This window comes from Penicillium canescens (genome assembly GCF_028828765.1).
Source record: "Penicillium canescens strain IBT 15451 chromosome Unknown utg000002l_segment0_segment0, whole genome shotgun sequence".
Lineage (NCBI taxonomy): Eukaryota > Fungi > Ascomycota > Eurotiomycetes > Eurotiales > Aspergillaceae > Penicillium > Penicillium canescens.
The window spans coordinates 2,863,195-2,881,746 of record NW_026703964.1 but is presented as its reverse complement, the minus strand read 5'-3'; the positions used below and the strand labels follow the sequence as shown (position 1 = coordinate 2,881,746).

Genomic DNA, 18,552 nt, shown 5'->3' with positions numbered 1-18,552 from the left:
GATACAGATTGCGCATCGCCGGGAAAGGAAGTGTTCAGTTCTGGGATTGCATATTGATCTATATTATCTGACATCCAATCATTAACAAGACAATAAGACAGCAATTTTATAGACATAGTTTGTCGTCAAGCTTGCTCCAATTGATCTGATTAGGGCTTTACAACAATGACATCATAGCATAGATTTGTCCGACCCTTTATTCGCCGATGTCGGGGTTTCTGCTGCATTATCTTATACAGCATTGAATGAAATGCAACAAAGAAATGTCTTAAATAGCCTCAGCAAAGGCATAACATGTTTGTAGGATGGCCGCTAGCTTGCAGGGCGGTCGGCAGAGGCAGTATCAAGTGGTGGGGTCGAATAATCAAGTTCAACAGTCAACGATTCCATTTTGCATGAACTTCCAGAGATCCACGTTCTTTTCGTCATTGAACAGCTTCTAGAGTTTCCTTGCATGATTGGCAATCCGCAGCATCTCTCCAAGTAGCAGCATTTTGCACCATTATATGACGGCATCTCAGTAATAAGATCGTCAATACATCTTCTCTCGCATCTTACCTACCAATTCTCCACCGACAAACACATCCTCAGACCGCCATAATGCGCTGTATCAAGAACAGAATTGAGCACAAGGGCTCAGGCGAAGTCACGCTGTGTCCAGACGAGCCCGAAGACATGGTATATTGGACTACATTTCCCACATGAACCCCGCAGTCGGCTAAGATACCTTCTTGATAGTGGCATGCATACAACTTGATTCGGCCAGGGGATATTCTCCGCGCTAGCACCATCCGAAAAGTTACAACGGAACAAGATGCCACCGGATCGACACGCTCGGCGCGTGTCCATCTCAACCTTGTGATTCGCGTGAAGAACCTCGACTTTGATCCGCAGAGCTCCCAACTACATGTTTCGGGGCAAATTATGAACGAAACGCCACACACGAAAATTGGCCAGTACCATACCCTCGATCTAGAATTGAACCGCAATTTCACATTAGAGAAGGAGGCTGGATCAGATGGAGGGGGTGCTGGCTGGGATAGTATTGCCATTGAGTCGCTGAAGGATGCCGTGGACGAAGGAGGGAAACGACGCGCAGAGGCTATTGCAGTGGTCATGCAGGAGGGACTGGCACATATTTGCTTTATTGGCCAATTTCAAACGATAATGAAGCAAAAGGTTGAGATGTCTGTGCCGCGAAAACGACAGGGTGGAGGTGACCATGATAAGGTGAGTGGGCTATCGTGGTATTTGGGATCGAATGGAATACTGATATTGTGAAATTTAAAACAGGGGATGAACAAGTTCTTCAAAGTTACACTCGAAACGCTCCTTCGCCAAATGGAGTTCAATACTAGCATCACTTCGGGCTCCAACAACGAGGCGGTGCGTCCTGTTCTACTAGCATCACCCGGATTTGTCGCATCAGGCTTCCAAAAGTACATCCAGTCCGAGGCGACGACGACAACACCCGGTCTAAAAAGACTCCTACCTAGCCTCGTGGTTGTGCACTCTGCCTCGGGATATACGAACTCGCTATCGGAGGTTTTACAATCACCTGCAGTCAAATCACTTCTCGCCGACACCAAGTACGCCCGCGAAACCAAGTTGATGGACGATTTCCTAGAGCAACTACGCAAGGAGACCAGCAAAGCCACATATGGCCCCCGCGAGGTCGAAAATGCAGTCGATCAGGGTGCAGTCGGCCGCGGTGGTGGTGTGCTCATTGTTTCAAATCGCTTATTCCGGTCACAAGATATCGCTGAGCGTAAGCGCTGGGTTACACTTGTGGACCGTGTGCGGGATGTGGAGGGCGGCGACGTGCGGATTCTCAGCTCCGATCATGAAAGTGGAAAGCGTCTTGAGGGTTTGGGTGGTATTGCTGCTCTTTTGACATTCCCTATTCATGACGAGGATCTAGAATCTGATGAAGAATAGTCACTCGCGATCTAATACATTTAAAAAACACATCTATGATTCATACATATACTATTGTCATCTATTCATTTGTAATGCATCACATTCACTATTTATCCATCTATAGCTCCTATCCTGTGAGAGGAAAACAACGATAGCTAGCCTTGAAGAAACCCCTGCACCATCTGAAATGCTGCCACAATCAGAAAAAAGGTCAATACTATCACTTCTTATATTTATCTATCATCGCAACGAAGTGATTCGCCGCAAAGACTCGATCCTCAAATGTCGATGTCTCATTCACGAGATTGCCGACCTTGAAAGTACAGGCGACCTGAGTCAAGGGCGTATTAACCGGAGGCTCCTTATCAAAGCAGTCATATAAAGGGCTGAGAGCCTCCACAGATATGAACTCTTCTTTCGTGAATCTCTTCAATTTGGGGAGGAACTCGAGTGCTTCCGTTCTCTTGCCGAAAGAAGCTTGTTTAGCACTGCCAATGCTGTTCCAGTAGGAGATGGTATATTGCTATAAAGAGACCGTTAGTAGCTTGCCTTGTTTATAACATGAACATCGAAAGGAGGCCATACATCCAGAAGCTGGTTCTTCTCAATTCAATCATGCGGGTCTCCATCGTATTGTTGTTGATGGCGGATATTGGATAATGTTTGGGAAAGTATGAGGATCGGAGTATTGGATTGTTCGAAGAATATTTAGATGGTCGTCTGTTAGAAAGGACGAGTGGAAGAGAAGGGTGGCTTTATATACCTCATATCAAGCTTGCCTAAATGGTTGAAGGATTCAGGGAGTTTTATTGACAAACGAGCGAGCCTCGGTGTAATTACCACTTTGAGTTTTGCTTTATATGCAGTGTCTAATTTACCATATGTCTTCTCTCTCTCTTTCTCTTCCTCTCTCACACACACGCACTCTCTCTCGCTCTGGGACCTCAATGATATTTGAGTGATTGTAAATTCTTTATTCAATAAACCAATCATCAATTTACCTAGAGGAAAGAGAAAACACAGACTTGAATCTCCGGAAAGTCTCGGACTTCAACGCCTGGTACTCAGTATCCGTCCGCAAAACAGCATCACGGTTCTCAATTGCCCGGCGAAGAAGATATGCCATACATTCACCAAGGCCACCCCAAGTCGAGCACTTATAAACCTCAGGTGTTCCATCGCCATCCTTCATATGAAGCAAAGAGAAGCTAACCTCATCGGACATGCCATGAAGTTGGGCAAAGCGCACAGGGATAGTGGGCAGACCCGCAGTGACACGCTGCTTGTGGAGCTCGTGGGCAGTCACCACACTCTCCTTGTTATGACTTGCGAGGAAAAGATTCACTGATGGGAAAGGTTGGCTTCCCTTATCCCCGAATTCTCCTATATTCTTTACCAATGCCCCATGGGCAATTGTGTTATATGCATTATCCGTTTCTGCTTTTGTATCGTGGATTAAGGACCGTTCATCAGAGGCCATGTATGCACCTCTCACAACCTTGAGACCGAGTGTGAATCCCTCTTCTTTGGCCGAAGCAAGGTCTTTGACGAGCTTTGCTGGTGTGCTCTTCAGGTAGGCTTGGTAAGTGTTGTAAATGGAAGCATATCCGTCGCGGTTATATTTGCGCATGAGATCCAAAGTAATACGATGGATGCCCTTTTGGAAATGCTGGGACTCGGCGTCGACGAGGACACGAACGTTCTTGGCTTTGCACTTGGTGCAGATTTCGTCCAGTGCGTCTATCATCTGTTGTGGTGGCAATTCTCCGGCGGCGAAGGCTTCAGTGACCTTAGTTCCGGCCCCGGTCAATCTTTAAAGAGTCAGTCATTATATCATCCGGAAGTGAGATAACAACATACTTAACTGCTAGATAATCTTCTCCGTCCAACATATCAACTGTCTTGACTGTTCCTTCCCGCCAAGATTCGATGCTGGGACACTGCAGGACCGGAGCATTGATGGAGACATCTCCATGCTCATTTTTCAAAGCCGCAATCCCCAGCCCATTCTGAGAATTTGTCTTATGATCAAACACAGTTTCTTTGGCGTATGTCATGATCACGCCGCGGAAGCCCATATCTTTCAGTTCTTGCATTGTGGATTTGACCTCGGCGCCATTCTCTCCAGCACAGAATTGATCGTAGAACGTCTTCTTCAATATTTTATGCAAGAGAGGATTCCGATCCACATCAAAGAGCCAGATTCGGTTAGGCTTAGAGAGGAAGGACATAACAGAAAGGGCGGGGATGAGTAAGTATCTCTTCGATGATACTGTGGAAACCAGCAACGATCTGAGCAAGACACGTGCTGGTAAAGCGGAAAGAGGTGACGACGAAGCATTAGAGACTGCTTTGGACTGTGTGTGTGCCGCGTGTGCTTGTGCTTGCAGGGTTGAAGTCAAACGCAGTTGCATCGACACATTGTTCGTTGGAAGGGTGCATCTCGTAAGAGCCGTGAGAGGCTTTCCAGGAAACAAGGCACCCATTTCTTGAGATGAATCCTTGAAACGGAGCTATTGCTCGTGACAGACCTAGAGATTGAGCCAGCTTCTTTATCCTTTTGATCTATACCCCTCGCACCGTATCAAGTAGCATCTCGGGTAGGCGTCCGATATCTTTGATAACGAACATACTCCAACATGCGGGGTTAATAGTCATTTGTGCTGCACATGCGCTCCACAGAGATGGCAATTGAGCCCAGATGCCCGCTTGAAATCTTGTTTTTAATTGGTGTCCCAGAGAATTCGATCGTGGGCTGCTTGCACGGGAGAGTTGCCGGTGGCGGGGTTTCTTGTGCTATCAACGGTTTGCTTACCGATAACGTTTAGATCGTTAAGATGAATAATGTTTGGCATAATCATGTGGATTTACAAGTGGTTGTCACGTTATGTTATCGATGTTCTTAAGATGCGTGGAAAAGCAGGTGAGTACGTGTGTCCAAGACCTATGGAGCTGATGCCCTAGAACACTTGACATAGCACTAGGTCGGTATTCACCTATCTAACTCCAGACAATTACTCAATAGCAAATAAACCACACACACAGAAAATCTCGGGAAATATTGTTGACCTTTCCCCTGCTGCGAACAGTCTCATGAAAGGCAACTGGAACATAAGGTCATGATACCACCACAGTCACAAGAGTCACATCAATCCAGACGGAAGTATAGACCATAATCATCTTTGACTTGCTTGCTAAAATTCAACTTATATAAACAAGCTGTAATGTTCAATTCCCTATGAGTCACTAAATGCCCAGAACTACTCTGGCGGAGGGATGATCTGCATGTCGGATGAAATCGGGGCGATTAGGGTTTCAGGACGTGAACTTCTCCTTAGAGCCACAGCTTCACTACTACAGTTGGCGCTAATATCAAGCTTACACTGTATATCCTAGAACACCTCGTTCTCAACAGGAGTCAACAAGGTGCGTGTTGAGTCACGGTCTACATTGTGCATCGTAGGAAGCAGAACTCTTGTGGGATAAAAGGTCGCGTTCTCTGGTCCAATTCCAAATCAAAACATTGTATAGTTCTCTCTTATACTTCGATCTCTTTAAATAACATTCTTTCTCAAATTGCTTCATAGCCATGACCATGAGCCTCTCAACTGGCATGGTGCGCCTTTCCTTTGCGCCCACTCGTTCTCAATGCCTCTCAATACAAAATCCAAGTCTTGTCCGACCTGCTAGGCAAAGCCAATACAGGGGCACGGGTATATCTGCTCTGACATCTATCAAGCGACATCATACAACAGACACACAAGTCAGTCAAAAGTCATCATGGACTCACCCCGTGTAAGTCCAATCAAGTGACCTACTAAACATATCAATATCTAACATACCCTTCTCAACAGCTATTCAAAAGAACAAATCCTCGCCGTCCGTACCGCCCACCGCCAAGCCCACACCTGGCAAGATAAAACAGCGCTCATAAGCGTACGTTTCTTACGCTGGGGTATGGACCTAGTTTCAGGCTACCGCTCCCAACCAGCAACAAGCAACACCCTCTCCAAAAGCAACGTGATGACAGAAGAGAAGTGGATCACAAGATTCATCTTCCTGGAAAGTGTCGCTGGTGTCCCGGGTATGGTAGCAGGAATGCTACGTCATTTGAAAAGCATTCGAAGAATGAGAAGAGATAATGGATGGTAAGACTTCCTTCCCTACTCTGTCCTATCCTATCCAATAAACCTATCATCTACACTACACCCACCTACAATCCAACAAAACCTAACGAATCCCAGGATCGAAACCCTCCTCGAAGAAGCCTACAACGAAAGAATGCACCTCCTAACCTTCCTAAAACTAGCCTCCCCAGGCCCCCTAATGCGCCTAATGGTCCTAGGCGCGCAATGCGTCTTCTTCAGCGGTTTCTCCCTAGCATACCTAATCTCCCCACAAATCTGCCACCGATTCGTGGGATATCTAGAAGAAGAAGCAGTGATCACATACACCAAGGCAATCCAGGACTTTGAGAACGGCCATCTACCCGCTTGGAAGGAATTGCAGGCTCCAGCCATGGCTGTGAAGTATTGGTCGATGCCTGAGGGGCAGCGGTGTATGCAGTCGCTTTTGTTGTATGTGCGTGCGGATGAGGCGAAGCATCGGGATGTTAATCATACGCTGGGTAACTTGGATCAGGATTTTGATCCGAATCCTTTCTCGGCGAAGTTTAGGGTTCCGGTTTCTGTTAGGGGGGTTGAGAGGGGGTTGAAGGGTTCGGGGAGCTGAGGGAATTGAGGGCTGGAGCTGGTCGGAAGGAGGTGTGATGTGTTGGCTATTATGTTGATTTGACGTTGTTTGCTCTTCGGTTAGACTTGGTTAGAGTTAGAATGCTTTGTTATTGGCTTTGCTATTAGGGTAGAAAGTTATCCAACATAGGGCATTCGCCTGCATAGATTTGCCGCTAGATCCTTCATTATCGGACTTCTTGTTACCGGGTTCAAATTCTACTTTGGGATAACGAACCCTATAGGTTCTGTGAACGTGTCGGGTGCCTCGTGAAGACTGGCGGGTAGGCTGCCGCGGCACGGGAAGGGTCCCGGGATGTCCAAAACCGTACAACATTGGCTGTGTAGTCGATAAGCTATGCTGGGGTCGAAGGTTTCTTTCTCGCTAATGACACTTGCCTTTTGATAACTCAAGAGACCAGGTGACCTAATAGCGGTGTACACTTGGATTGGCTTGGCGTATGAGAGATATCTTGGCCATGTAGTCCACTTTAACGGGTGGTTATGACCTATCTAGAAGAATCCAAGAATCCTTGTTTACACACAAAAATAATGAGAGAGATTCCAACGTTAGCATTATTGTACTGGTTACGTGTAGGACCGAAAACATTTGAGTAAAGAACGCTTCGGAATCCCCAAGTAACTCCATTTGGTTGGGATGATAGAGAAGAGAGTACAGAGATACATGCAGAAGAAGACGATAGTAGATAAGGAGACGGTATTGTATCACAGATACTTCCAAGGGCTAGAGTTCCAGCTTGACTAGAACCCATTGCAAAGCCCCGAAAAACCATGTGTATCTGGTGGCCCCCGTGACTTGGGCCTGATTAGGCGACAATGAAGTGGCCTAGATCGGCCGTTCCTCCTATTTGTCCCAGCGCGTCCATCGAATCTGCAAATTGGGGTTGGCCCGGCGCGTTTCCTGTTGCCAGATGTTCCCATATGTGGGGCGGTCAAACCGTTCCGGTTCTAGACTGCGCCGAGCTCAGCTGGGCATCCATACCGGAGCCATCGGGTCCGGGAGATGGTGCATGATTTGTTTCGGTCGTTGCAGAGCTTTGTGTGCCTAACCAATTCAAAAGTTGTGTAGGTTGTCACGCTGCTGCTGGGCTGAAAATAGTTGTCGTGTGCATTTCCGGTCAGCGACCTGGTCGAGACCATGACAGTGATGTTGACATCGCAAGAGTTGAGATCAATTTCGAAGAGATAATAATGGTCACGCTTAATAGCTTTGAGCTGATACCGCGGCGGGCTGTGATACGTTAGCAGCTGGACAACATTGGGGTGCATCTGGGGAACCATAGGGAGGCTTCGGCTGGTTGCACGAGGCAGTGGTGATCCCTTGGCATGAGATGCAAAAGGTCAGGGGTTTGCTTACAGGGCTGTTCAGCATGCTGTTGCGCTTGTTGCGACCCTTCTTAATATGGTTCTTCAGGGCGGTTGAGTCCAGCGGTTTGAGAAGTTCGAAACTGCAAAGCAGTTCACCAGAGACAGACATGATCGCGCCCCAATTATCGAATTCACCGCAATACTAAAAGAAGTCAGTTGTGTTCCTGAAAAACAAATGAGGAAGCTTACATTAGGTGCTGAGAAAACGGTTACTAGAATGCGATCCTGGTAGAACTCATAACCATCTTCGACCACCATGTGTGCACGACAAACAAGGTCGAAGTCATGGCGTTGCAAAAAGTTCATGATCACCTTCTTTCCGAAGCAATAGCTGACACCTCGTTCATTAGGCTCCCAATCTTCTTCCATGTCTGCTGGATCACTCCACAGGAGATCATTCAACAGGCCATAGTCGGGTACATCGGTGGGACGAGCGATACCTCGGATGTCGTCCATGTGGGAAAGACTGGGTGAGAGGCCACCGTGAACACAGAAAATCTTGCCGGCCACAATCGCAGCGATGGGAAGGCAGTTGAAGGTATCGATGAAGGTCTTCCAAACCTTGATGTTGCAACGGCGCTTGCACTCGTCATAAAATCCATATACGCGCGTGACGTTGGCGCACTCGTGGTTTCCTCGAAGCAGGAAGAAGTTCTCGGGGTACTTGAGCTTATAGCACAGTAGCAAGAGAATAGTCTCCAGACTCTGTTTGCCTCGGTCGACATAGTCGCCCAGGAAGAGGTAGTTTGAGGCAGGTGGGAAACCACACATCTCAAAGAGCCGAATGAGATCGGTATATTGGCCGTGGACATCACCGACAATCTTCACAGGAGCAGAAAGCTCCAGCAAAGCAGGCTGGGAGAGGAAAAGCTCACGGGCGGCTGTGCAAATGGCAGTAATCTCTGCGTTCTTCAAGCACACGGTCTTGGTAACCTTGGCAGAATATCCAGCATCCAGAAGTCGCGTGATCATGTCGTCCAAGTCAATTGACTTCAAGGCACCCATGCCCATTCCGGGGGAGCCAGACGTCTCCAAAGGCGCATTCAATATAAAGTCCAGGATAGGGTTCAGCTGGTTCTCGCGCTTCATCAGAATCGATTCACCAACAGCTGGCGCGGCTCCGGTCGGGGGGCCACCAGAAGGAGGACCTTCAGACACGTGGTCCACCTCACCGCTCTGCTGCATCGCATTCACATCCTTATGTCCTTTCTGCAAACTGGTAGAAAGCGAAGGAGACGGCGGGAGTTGAGGAGAACCGGGTCGGGAGGCGTCTTCAGAGCCAGGCGTCTGGGGAAGGCCTGCATTGGAGCCAGGGCGGCTGCCCCCTGACTTGGCCGACTTGATTGAGCCAACATCAGATTTGTCGGTCTGGCTTTCGGTTCGAGAAAGGGCAGTGGTAGAACCACGAGGGCTGTCAGAGCTCCGAGCGCCAGGGATTTTCGATCGGATTGAGCCGCGGAAGGAGCGAAGAGATTCCTTCGTATCGGATTTGGAGAAGGATGGGTAGGACTGCAAAGGGTCGCCTGAAGCGTTGCCCTTGGAATGTGACTGACCCATGATTGCAAGGCTTGGATGACTGCCAAGCTTGGGTTGGAAAAATTGCACAAACGGAGATGTTCAAAGTGCTACGCCGAGAAAAGCCCCTTTTGTGTTGGAATGTCTTGGCCCAAGCTCCTTCACTCGTATATTAAGCACGGGGATGTCCTGCAAAACGGTCCGATGTGGGATCTGCGAACAGTGATTTTGACACCCCAAGCCAAGTCGGAGAGATGCGGATGTAGGAAAGTGTAGAAGCGATCACCGTTGCAAGTGGAACGATGAAATGATCAGATGGAGTCGAATATCTAACAAGCGATCCGACTTATGGCGGCTGCAGACAGAGGAGGTGTCAGAAGATGGAAAAGGTCAAAAGGTAAGTGGAGGGCTGGAGCTCCGAAGCGGCAGGCTGAGAAGCTCTCCTGTACAGTGGGTTAGCCTCTTTCACAGGCAATGCAAGCGCGGGATGCAGGGCTGAACTCCACCAAGACTCAGATGGCATGTGGAGGTTTGGAGAGATAGAAAAAGCAAGGGGAGGAGGTGGTGGATTTGCGGGTAGAGGAATGCGTCATTATGTACGGGGTTTGGACGGGAGTATTTATCCACATCACCGCAGGCGGTAACGTTTAACGCCACGAAGTTGTACTTACTGAAAGGGGAGCACACACAAAGGATCTCCCAAAAAAGATATAGAAAGGGAAGAAGTGAGGAGCAGAGAGAGCACGAGAGAGGGGAAGACTCCGCCACCGCGAGAGAAAGTCGATCTGCTATGTTTTTGGCCACAGCGGTCTCGATTCGGTGATCTCGGAGGATCTCTCGGTCCGGTCTATACAACAAAGGAGTCTGGACTTGGATATTTATAACTTTGAGATGTTAGTGTATTACGCATAGATATAGAGAGAACCAGTTGTGAGGACCTACAGTGGGGAGTCTCTAACTTTTTCTCCAGCTTCACACTCAAGAATAGCCGAAAATATCGTACTTTTGATTATAACTTATTTGTGCGCCCTTGCCGTGGATCTTATGATATTAATCTTTTTGCTCTTTCACATTTAGAGACAAACACATTCTCCGTTAGGGCGCGATAAGCGACTTAACTCAGTTTCTACTACGTACATGCATTTAGATTTGAATTTGGACCACCTGAAAAGACCAGTGCAAATGAACTTGAAGAGCCAGTCAGACACTCGAAGCTTTTACCGAACCTACCCGGCCATTGGCAAGGACATCCACCTGGAGCTTGGACCCCGCAATGCCTCCTATCGGAAGGGACAGAGATTAAGGTGCAGCACCGCTGACTCAACGACTCGAATCCGGGGTCTGGAGCAAGATAGATCACATCCTGAGGGAACGTGTTGCTGCACCCCTGTTGGCGGTTTCCGCACATATTGTATCGGCGAAAGTTCGTTCAAGGACAAGATACATCCCACCCCTGGCCTGCTCGCAGCGGAAGCGGACAGGAGCCACAGATAAGTCTTGGTTCTGCACGAAAGGAACACCTACTGCGTGCCAAGGTATCTCTGTGGCGGGGACACCGCCTTTTTCCCCTCCATCCCTGCTAATCCAGAGCACCTGCCAATCGCTCAGTGATATCGAACAGCGGGTCTACTGGCCAAGCCAAGTGTGATGCAGCTGCAGTGTTCCCTGTGCCACGTTGATAGAGCAGCGAGCGCCAGGGCCCGTAAGGCAGACCTCCTTGGCAGCCGCACGCCTAACCACGTGCTAGCGGAGCAAGGACCAGGATGACAAGGGCATAGGGGAGGGATAAGGGACAAGGGACAAGACTCCGAGTGCGGCGTAGTGGGCGCTTGGATGTGATAGGTCGCGACCACCGTGCTGGTCTTGGGTGATAGAGCCAGGTTTGTCATTCGAGGATGGAGTAGAGACCACTCCCCGAAACAGGAATATGAAGGCCTTGTGGATACGAGTCTGTGTTGGAGCCTAGAGGTTTACTCCAGCTCGATTTTCGTGATATGACGCCCTGGGATCACAATGAGGCCTATGAGCCGGCTCGTCATGTTCACCCTGACAGTTGCGCTCTTTGCTTCTGATCCTTCGGCCTGTTCCTTCTCGTTTACGGCGGCTTGTACGGCGGATGTGGTCGGCATGCGATATTCGAAGGAATTGGCGAGGATGATGTTCCGGTCCTGTTGATATTGATCAGTCCAGCTCAGAGTGTCCGTCCTGTAGGACCCCGCAAGTGACCACTTACTGCATCGGTACACTTGAACAGCCCGACAAACATCCGAGTGTCTGTCGTGTGAATCCGCAGTGAGCGTCCCAGTAGCCTCTCCAAGTACTGAGTACCTTGGCTGTTGTCCATGGTTGGCGGGGTGCTCGTGTCAGCTGCTGAGTTCTACTGCACCAGGTGAAGTCCGAGTGTCAAGCTGAGGAGTTGCTAGACTCGGGGAGAAGAAGATGGGTATAGGTTTTATGGACGGATTAAATGGTTCTCATGGCAGGTATGGCGTTTCTCCAGGTGATGGTTCAATTGGAAGGACGACGTGCGCAGGTGGGCAAACGACCGTTTGTGGAGCCTGAGGCCACAAGCTCTGACCAAGCACATGTATAAATTTGAGTTGGGACCATACTGATATATTTTGCAAGTAAAATAGTTCTGTAAGTTTCTCGGCTTATTTTTGTTCGATTCTTACAGCACTAGTCAACGTATACTACTTCATTGCCTATCTACTTCAGCGCTGTTCTTTTGAAAATGTAACGCTTAAATAACCCGAATTAAACTAGGTATCTAGCTAATTATGTTCACTGAAAGCTATAGCCCATGATCTTTCAATTATTCCCGAATCGCCATCAACGCCAAAGACACGAAATACCTGTTTCGCGTCGGAAAAGAAGAATCTCAATGCTGGTTGTAGCCTAAAACACCTTGCCTTAATAACCCAATAGGTATCACGAAAGAAGGAGAGGCGAAAGTAACCCTCTCCGCATATAAACACCAGCAGCTATGATGGTCACGAAGTCGCGTGCAACCAAATCACACCCACGCCATACCCCCAAAGCAGTTCTTGGACAACTGGCCGGATCCATCACTTCCACTGCCACTGTCCATATCCATGTCCATATCCATGTCAGCGCCCATCTGATTGAACCCGGGGCTATTGCTGTCACTCGTGCTGGAGCTGTTCACCGGGTTCATCTGATCAAACGCCCGACGCCGAAGACTGTCCTCCTGGGCCAGAGCTGTCTCATTTGCGCGAGGCGCAAGCGCTTGACGGGATGGTCGGAAGGATGATGATTGCTGGGGTGTTGGTTGGAAGAACCGGTGTAATGTTTGCTGCCGCGGGTCAACCTCCTCGGGTGTTTCGAGGGTGGGTTCTGAATCCATTGTATCCATTTCGATCGTACGTGCAGGCACTTGCTGCTTCTGGGCAGAAAAGATCCAGCGTAATGTGTTCTCTGTGGTCTGTCAGCAAGGTTGAACGACAATGCGATCAAGGGATGGTCAATTGTGGCCAGAATGAAGCACGCACGGTAAATCACTTGGTCGCTGGGACGGTCGTCTCTGAAGCGTTTGCGTGTCCGGCTGTGCAGGTAATTGTTTCCATCGATCATCATAGCCCATTCGCTGGGGGCCGGAACTGATGGGCTGGATGGGACAGCTGCGATTTCAGCTTTGCGCTTGAGGGACATGGTAGCTGATGAGAGGATAAGCTGGAGGAATTGAGTGTCCAGAGTCTGAGTGAGTGAGATTGAGAGGAAGAGAAAGGCTGGACTTTGAGAATGCGATTGGCTAAGCGCGTCATTTACGGGCTTCGCGTTGCATTCTGGTCACGCTAGTCCGAAACAGGCAATATAGCTAGTGTTGCATCTCCAAGTTCAGTTGGTGCTCATTTCTACAAGAATTACTGGGTTTAATGGTAGAAATTGATTGTATTCGCCATAAATAATCATAGGTAGCTGAGCGTAAATATGAAACCCTGTCTATGCCACCACGCGACATCCCTCACACCTACTCATTCCACTGGTATTCAGGACTACATTTCAATATCAGAAACAACATGCCCTTGGGAAGATTCAAGATTCAAGCAAATTTCAATGGCCAACTCGTTAGAGTAAAATATGTAACATATGGGTCCGAGCCATATGCTCTACATTATACGACTTGGAGTCACTACGTGTTTTAAATAAGATAAAGAAGCTCGGCCAATACAACTAACTGACTTCGGTTCAGGAACAAGCGTGCCGCCCTTTATCTTCATATTGGAGCTTGCCGTTGGGGGATCCCAGGATCCCCACCATGACGATGGCTCCCCGCTTCTTTATCTCCCCGAGCTTCACATCTTCAACTCATCTAGAATTAATGTTACGTTGTATTCGCGACAAAACATGCCTTCCCGACACGCATCTCACTCTGGGTCATGGTATACAGACAATGGCCGTGCCCTGGCCCGGCAGCTGGACGGCTGGCTGGGACTGGTGCCGGATACGATGGATGTCGGTTCGCTGCCAACCGCGGGGGCTAGAGTGATCATCGCACCGTATGAGACCCTCATCATCTAGCAGGGTGGGCTTCAAAGCAATACTAATCAAACAGGCATGCCGGTTATTCATACTCTGGGCCCTGTGCTGCCTACGCATACAAGGCCCTGGATCTCTCGAAGGCGTATGCTTATATCCCCAGACCCATTCCACCGACCTCCAATGCTAATGACACTAGGAAGCGGATCTTTATCCTGGGACCATCGCACCATGTTGCACTCTCAACGCTGGCTCTTCCAACCTTGACTTCCTACCGTACCCCTCTATCCGATGAACCCCTCCCACTAGATACCGAGCTGATCACACAGCTGTTCGCAACACAGGCAACCAGACCCAACGGGTCCAAGGTTAGCTTCACAACCATGACAAAGTCCGTCGACGAGGCCGAGCACAGTATTGAGATGCATCTACCATACATCCACCGCTTGCTCCAGCTTCAATACCCAGATGCCTCGACCTCAGAATACCCCCCTCTGGTCCCAATCATGGTGGGCAATACCTCAGCTGCAACAGAACAAGCATTTGGTAAACTCCTCGCTCCCTACCTGGCCGACCCATCCAATGCGTTTGTCATAAGCTCGGATTTCTGCCACTGGGGTCATCGATTCCGCTACACATACTACGTCCCACAGGCTCCCAAGCCTGGGCCGTCACTCCCTTTGTCTAGTGACCAGCTTCCGCAGCCAGGAGCGGATGCCAACAGCGTCAGCGATAGCATCGAGATGGTTTCGGCTGGGCACTCTTTGCGCCACCGAGATCGTATCTCGAGTCGTGAGCCTGCCATTCATGAGAGTATCTCAGCGTTTGATATGGCGACTATGGCTGCTATCACCACCGGGTCTGCAAAGAATTTCCTGGACGTCATTGATCGCACGGGTAATACAGTATGTGGGCGTCATCCGATTGGGGTGATCATGGCAGCTCTGGAAAATGTGACAGTCAATCAACCAGCGGACAAGCAAGGGCGTTTCTACTTCTTGCGTTATGAGCGAAGCTCCGATGTTAAAGATGTGGACGATAGCTCGGTCAGCTACGTTTCTGCCTTTGCGGTGCTTTAGAACTATATCACGTCACGTCTTTCAGAACCGAAGAATTTGTCCAACTTGCTTTTCTTCTAATAACAATGGTATCATGTTTTAACGAATGGTCATGAAATAACGCAAATCTCTTACAAACGAGCTTACCGCTGTACTCCCAGTGGAATATTAGCCCTCCGGGTACAACTGTGATCATCTCCTGCCTACCTCGAGGATGAGGACATTTCTGCTGTGTGATGCAATGTAGCACTCGCCCTTGAATCGCCGTAATCACCAGCATAGACGCTTGGCACATGCTAGCACAGGTCCAGCAGGAGATCTTTCCCCAGGTTCCCCGAATTGTAATCAGCTGATGACTCGGTAGATATCCACAGCTTCAAGAGCTCTCAGAATGCAACACAGAGCATCGGTACGCTCTTGAATCTGGCAAGTCATGCGAATCTAATATTCAACGGAACAAGGCATAAGGCACGAGATCATCACAGGGCTGTCAGAATGAGGTTGCATTGTTGTTCTCGTGGGAAGTACACGTAGAACTAGAAGCATAAAGTTTTTGATCTGTGTCAATTGGTTATACTTTAATTTTGAAGAGGTTATTCACAAAAAGGGTCGGGTGAAACTTGATTTTCTTGGTTCTTGAAACGCCACAACCAATTAGACATGTATATTTGTGCTCTATCAGAATTTTGATTCCTCCTTTGTTTAAATCATTTCCACGTGGAAGTCATAATCTACCTGCAGGGTCGGAGCTTAGCCTTCTGAGACACCTTCGACCGATTAAGTCTAGACAAGATCTCAAGATCTCAACCGTCTGCAGCGTTATACAATTTACAGTAGACCCAAAACTAAATCGCAGACTAGACTGGACAGAACTAGATCAAGCTGAGCAGGTCTATTCTGTAAATACAAAGTTCCGATCAACCCTATCTATCCAACATAAAACACGCCAGTCCCTGAAATTTGCCGCCGACCAAAGGAGGCGTCGACCAACCAATCCCACGCCAAGATCCCACCAGGTACTTGTCTTTGTCCAAAAGCCCTTGCATTTCAATGTCCCCGTGCATATTCAGATCCGCAGGGGGAAATGTACAGTCCAGTCTCTTCATACTCACATTCCCGGATTCTAAGCGCCGAGGTTCCCCGTCTGACAGGGTGACACTGTAGCAGTCGGGCCCAATCCGGCACCCTGACAGAAGGGTATCAACACTTTGCATGAGGCATCGGAGCATTGTCGTTTGTGGATTGTGCATTGCGGATTATGGTTTGCAGGCGCATATAAAGGGTAGATGTTCAGGGACAATGTGGCGTGAATGGGGGCACATTGTCAAACACACGACTGGAAGCCTATATATCAAGATTCCCATTCCCCCCTGTATTTTCTTCTTCGCATGAGCTCTGGTTTTAGCCCTTGAGATCCTTTTCTCGTTCACTCCTTTATCTTACGTAACCAATCCTTGGCTGGTCCCTAGGATTTTTATTCTCCGATGTTTCGCTTTATCTTTCTGGTCCTGATAGGGCTACTTCCTTTCATTACTGCTTCGCCTACTCCTGTGGATTTTATGAAAACGATGTCTACTCGTGATGATGATGCCAATATGGGAGGCAGACTGGTTTTCTGTCACTTCATGGTGAGACATGTCATCTGTCTTTGTTTTTCTTCTCTGTCACTAACAGGATCTAGATTGGCGTTGTGAGCAACCGCCAAAATGCCAGCGATTATGATGCCGACATGAAACGCGCCAAAGAAGCTGGCATTGATGCCTTTGCCTTGAATATCGGCACTGATCCATACACCGATACACAGCTGAACTTTGCCTATCAATCTGCCGCCGACAATGACATGAAGGTGTTTATTTCCTTTGACTTCAACTGGTACAATGTCAACCAGGGCAGCGAGGTTGGCAACAAGATCAGACAATTTTCAAGCCACCCTGCACAGCTCAGGGTTGATGGAAAGGTGTTCGTGTCATCTTTCTCTGGCGACGGTGTCGATTGCGGTGCGATGAGATCTGCAGCTGGCTGCGACGTCTTTTTTGCGCCAAACTATCACCCAGGTCAGGGTGACTTCAATGCTGTTGACGGTGCGTTGAACTGGATGGCATGGGGAAGTGACGGGTACAACAAGGCCCCAACTGCTGAGCGGAAGGTTTCTGTTATTGATGGCGATACCGCATACCAAGTGGCGCTTGCTGGGAAGCCTTACATTGCTCGTAAGAAACTATAGGATCTCACCTTGGACATATTGACTGACTGACTGAACAGCCGTCTCTCCCTGGTTCTCGACGCACTTCGGCGACGAGGTCTCCTACAGCAAGAACTGGGTCTTCCCCTCCGACCTCCTCTGGTACAACCGATGGAGAGAAGTCCTGGCGACCAAGCCCCGTTTCGTGGAGATAATCACATGGAACGACTACGGCGAGTCGCACTACATCGGACCACTCTCATCACCTCACACCGACGACGGCTCATCAAAATGGGTGATGGACATGTAAGTAACTAACCTTAACAAGGTCATTTCAAATAACCCATTAACGAGGAATAGGCCACACAACGGCTGGCTCGACATGGCCAAACCCTTTATAGCAGCCTACAAAGCAGGCTCAGAGCTCCCAATAGACTACCTGGAGGAAGAAAAACTAATCTACTGGTACCGGCCAACGCCCAAATCAACAAACTGCGATGCAACAGACACAACCATGCAAAGCGCCAACAACGCCAGCGGGAACTTCTTCCGCGGCCGCCCAGACGGCGCAGACACAATGCAAGACGCCGTCTTCGTGGTCACGCAGCTGAAGGAGCCTGCCTCGGTGGAGGTGACGTCGGGCACGAACACGCAGACCTTTCAAGCACCGGCAGGGGTACGGGCGTGGACGGTGCCGATGGGCGTGGGCGCGCAGTCCTTCCGTGTCGAGAGGGACGGGCAGACAGTCGAGGAACTGTCTGGGACTAGTCTGCGGGATATTGTCGACGAGTGTGTCTGTGGCATTTACAATTTCAATGCTTATGTCGGGACATTGCCTGCTGATGCGGAGGTTGATCGGCTAGCGCCGGATGGTATGGCGCTTTTGAAGCAGGGGTTGAGGGTTTCTTGTCCGACTAATACGCTGGGGAATGGTGGTGGTTCTCCTGTTCCTTCTCGTAGTGCTTCTCCCAGTCCCAGTCCGAGCGGGTGTTGTACCTGTTGAGAGGCATGGTGCAAGGTTTGTGCTGGATGCAGACCAGGTGAACAAGAGCAAAATTGTATAGATCGATTCTAGATTTTAGCCAAGTGGAACCGATTTATTTTCTTGACCTTTTTTTTTTTTTTCCTTATCTGGAGCTTGGCTAGGGGAGCTCTAATGTTATCTTTTCACCGACTCTTGCTTTGTTACCCCTTGACCGTTTCGGATGGTCGGGAGCTTATGTAGTCGTTTTGTAGTTCTGCCCAGTCTGATCAGCAG

General features: G+C 49.0%; 8 protein-coding genes across 8 annotated transcripts; 4 read left to right on the top strand and 4 right to left on the bottom strand.

The window, feature by feature from the left end:
* Positions 1 to 600: 600 nt before the first annotated feature.
* Positions 601 to 1,938, top strand: N7446_002291 (putative translation factor pelota; the record flags this gene model as incomplete). The annotated part of the gene is made up of 3 exons (XM_058511040.1): positions 601 to 678; positions 739 to 1,230; positions 1,294 to 1,938. 3 exons carry the CDS (start codon positions 601 to 603, stop codon positions 1,936 to 1,938), a joined length of 1,215 nt encoding a protein of 404 aa, XP_058376576.1.
* A 979-nt stretch (positions 1,939 to 2,917) lies between these two features.
* Positions 2,918 to 4,016, bottom strand: N7446_002290 (proline dehydrogenase family protein; the record flags this gene model as incomplete). Its single annotated transcript, XM_058511039.1, has 2 exons — positions 2,918 to 3,731; positions 3,781 to 4,016. The coding sequence occupies 2 exons, from the start codon at positions 4,014 to 4,016 to the stop codon at positions 2,918 to 2,920; spliced, it is 1,050 nt and encodes a 349-aa protein (XP_058376575.1).
* A 1,493-nt stretch (positions 4,017 to 5,509) lies between these two features.
* Positions 5,510 to 6,651, top strand: N7446_002289 (alternative oxidase; the record flags this gene model as incomplete). Its single annotated transcript, XM_058511038.1, has 3 exons — positions 5,510 to 5,715; positions 5,775 to 6,068; positions 6,165 to 6,651. The coding sequence occupies 3 exons, from the start codon at positions 5,510 to 5,512 to the stop codon at positions 6,649 to 6,651; spliced, it is 987 nt and encodes a 328-aa protein (XP_058376574.1).
* Positions 6,652 to 7,872: 1,221 nt separating this feature from the next.
* On the bottom strand, positions 7,873 to 9,596 carry phzA (putative serine/threonine protein phosphatase; the record flags this gene model as incomplete). The annotated part of the gene is made up of 3 exons (XM_058511037.1): positions 7,873 to 7,902; positions 8,029 to 8,181; positions 8,229 to 9,596. The coding sequence occupies 3 exons, from the start codon at positions 9,594 to 9,596 to the stop codon at positions 7,873 to 7,875; spliced, it is 1,551 nt and encodes a 516-aa protein (XP_058376573.1).
* A 1,928-nt stretch (positions 9,597 to 11,524) lies between these two features.
* N7446_002287 (LSM domain-containing protein) lies at positions 11,525 to 11,898 on the bottom strand (the record flags this gene model as incomplete). The annotated part of the gene is made up of 2 exons (XM_058511036.1): positions 11,525 to 11,722; positions 11,788 to 11,898. 2 exons carry the CDS (start codon positions 11,896 to 11,898, stop codon positions 11,525 to 11,527), a joined length of 309 nt encoding a protein of 102 aa, XP_058376572.1.
* Positions 11,899 to 12,305: 407 nt separating this feature from the next.
* On the bottom strand, positions 12,306 to 13,303 carry N7446_002286 (uncharacterized protein). Its single transcript, XM_058511035.1, has 2 exons — positions 13,067 to 13,303; positions 12,306 to 12,992 (listed from the first exon to the last, which is right to left on the bottom strand). The coding sequence occupies exons 1-2, from the start codon at positions 13,224 to 13,226 to the stop codon at positions 12,571 to 12,573; spliced, it is 582 nt and encodes a 193-aa protein (XP_058376571.1). The 5' UTR covers positions 13,227 to 13,303; the 3' UTR covers positions 12,306 to 12,570.
* Positions 13,304 to 13,922: 619 nt separating this feature from the next.
* On the top strand, positions 13,923 to 15,133 carry N7446_002285 (protein MEMO1; the record flags this gene model as incomplete). The annotated part of the gene is made up of 3 exons (XM_058511034.1): positions 13,923 to 14,074; positions 14,131 to 14,199; positions 14,254 to 15,133. 3 exons carry the CDS (start codon positions 13,923 to 13,925, stop codon positions 15,131 to 15,133), a joined length of 1,101 nt encoding a protein of 366 aa, XP_058376570.1.
* A 1,308-nt stretch (positions 15,134 to 16,441) lies between these two features.
* N7446_002284 (glycoside hydrolase family 71 protein) lies at positions 16,442 to 18,374 on the top strand. Its single transcript, XM_058511033.1, has 4 exons — positions 16,442 to 16,740; positions 16,794 to 17,322; positions 17,375 to 17,600; positions 17,655 to 18,374. Exons 1-4 carry the CDS (start codon positions 16,597 to 16,599, stop codon positions 18,295 to 18,297), a joined length of 1,542 nt encoding a protein of 513 aa, XP_058376569.1. The 5' UTR covers positions 16,442 to 16,596; the 3' UTR covers positions 18,298 to 18,374.
* The last annotated feature ends 178 nt before the right edge of the window (positions 18,375 to 18,552 follow it).

Bases quoted from the DNA above. Each gene is read 5' to 3' on its own strand.
- N7446_002286 (XM_058511035.1), bottom strand. From the start codon at position 13,226: ATGTCCCTCAAGCGCAAAGCTGAAATCGCAGCTGTCCCATCCAGCCCA. The intron at 12,993-13,066 runs GTGCGTGCTTCA...GACAGACCACAG, and splicing joins CAGCGACCAAGTGATTTACC to AGAACACATTACGCTGGATC.
- N7446_002284 (XM_058511033.1), top strand. From the start codon at position 16,597: ATGTTTCGCTTTATCTTTCTGGTCCTGATAGGGCTACTTCCTTTCATT. The intron at 16,741-16,793 runs GTGAGACATGTC...AACAGGATCTAG, and splicing joins TGGTTTTCTGTCACTTCATG to ATTGGCGTTGTGAGCAACCG. The intron at 17,601-17,654 runs GTAAGTAACTAA...AACGAGGAATAG, and splicing joins TCAAAATGGGTGATGGACAT to GCCACACAACGGCTGGCTCG.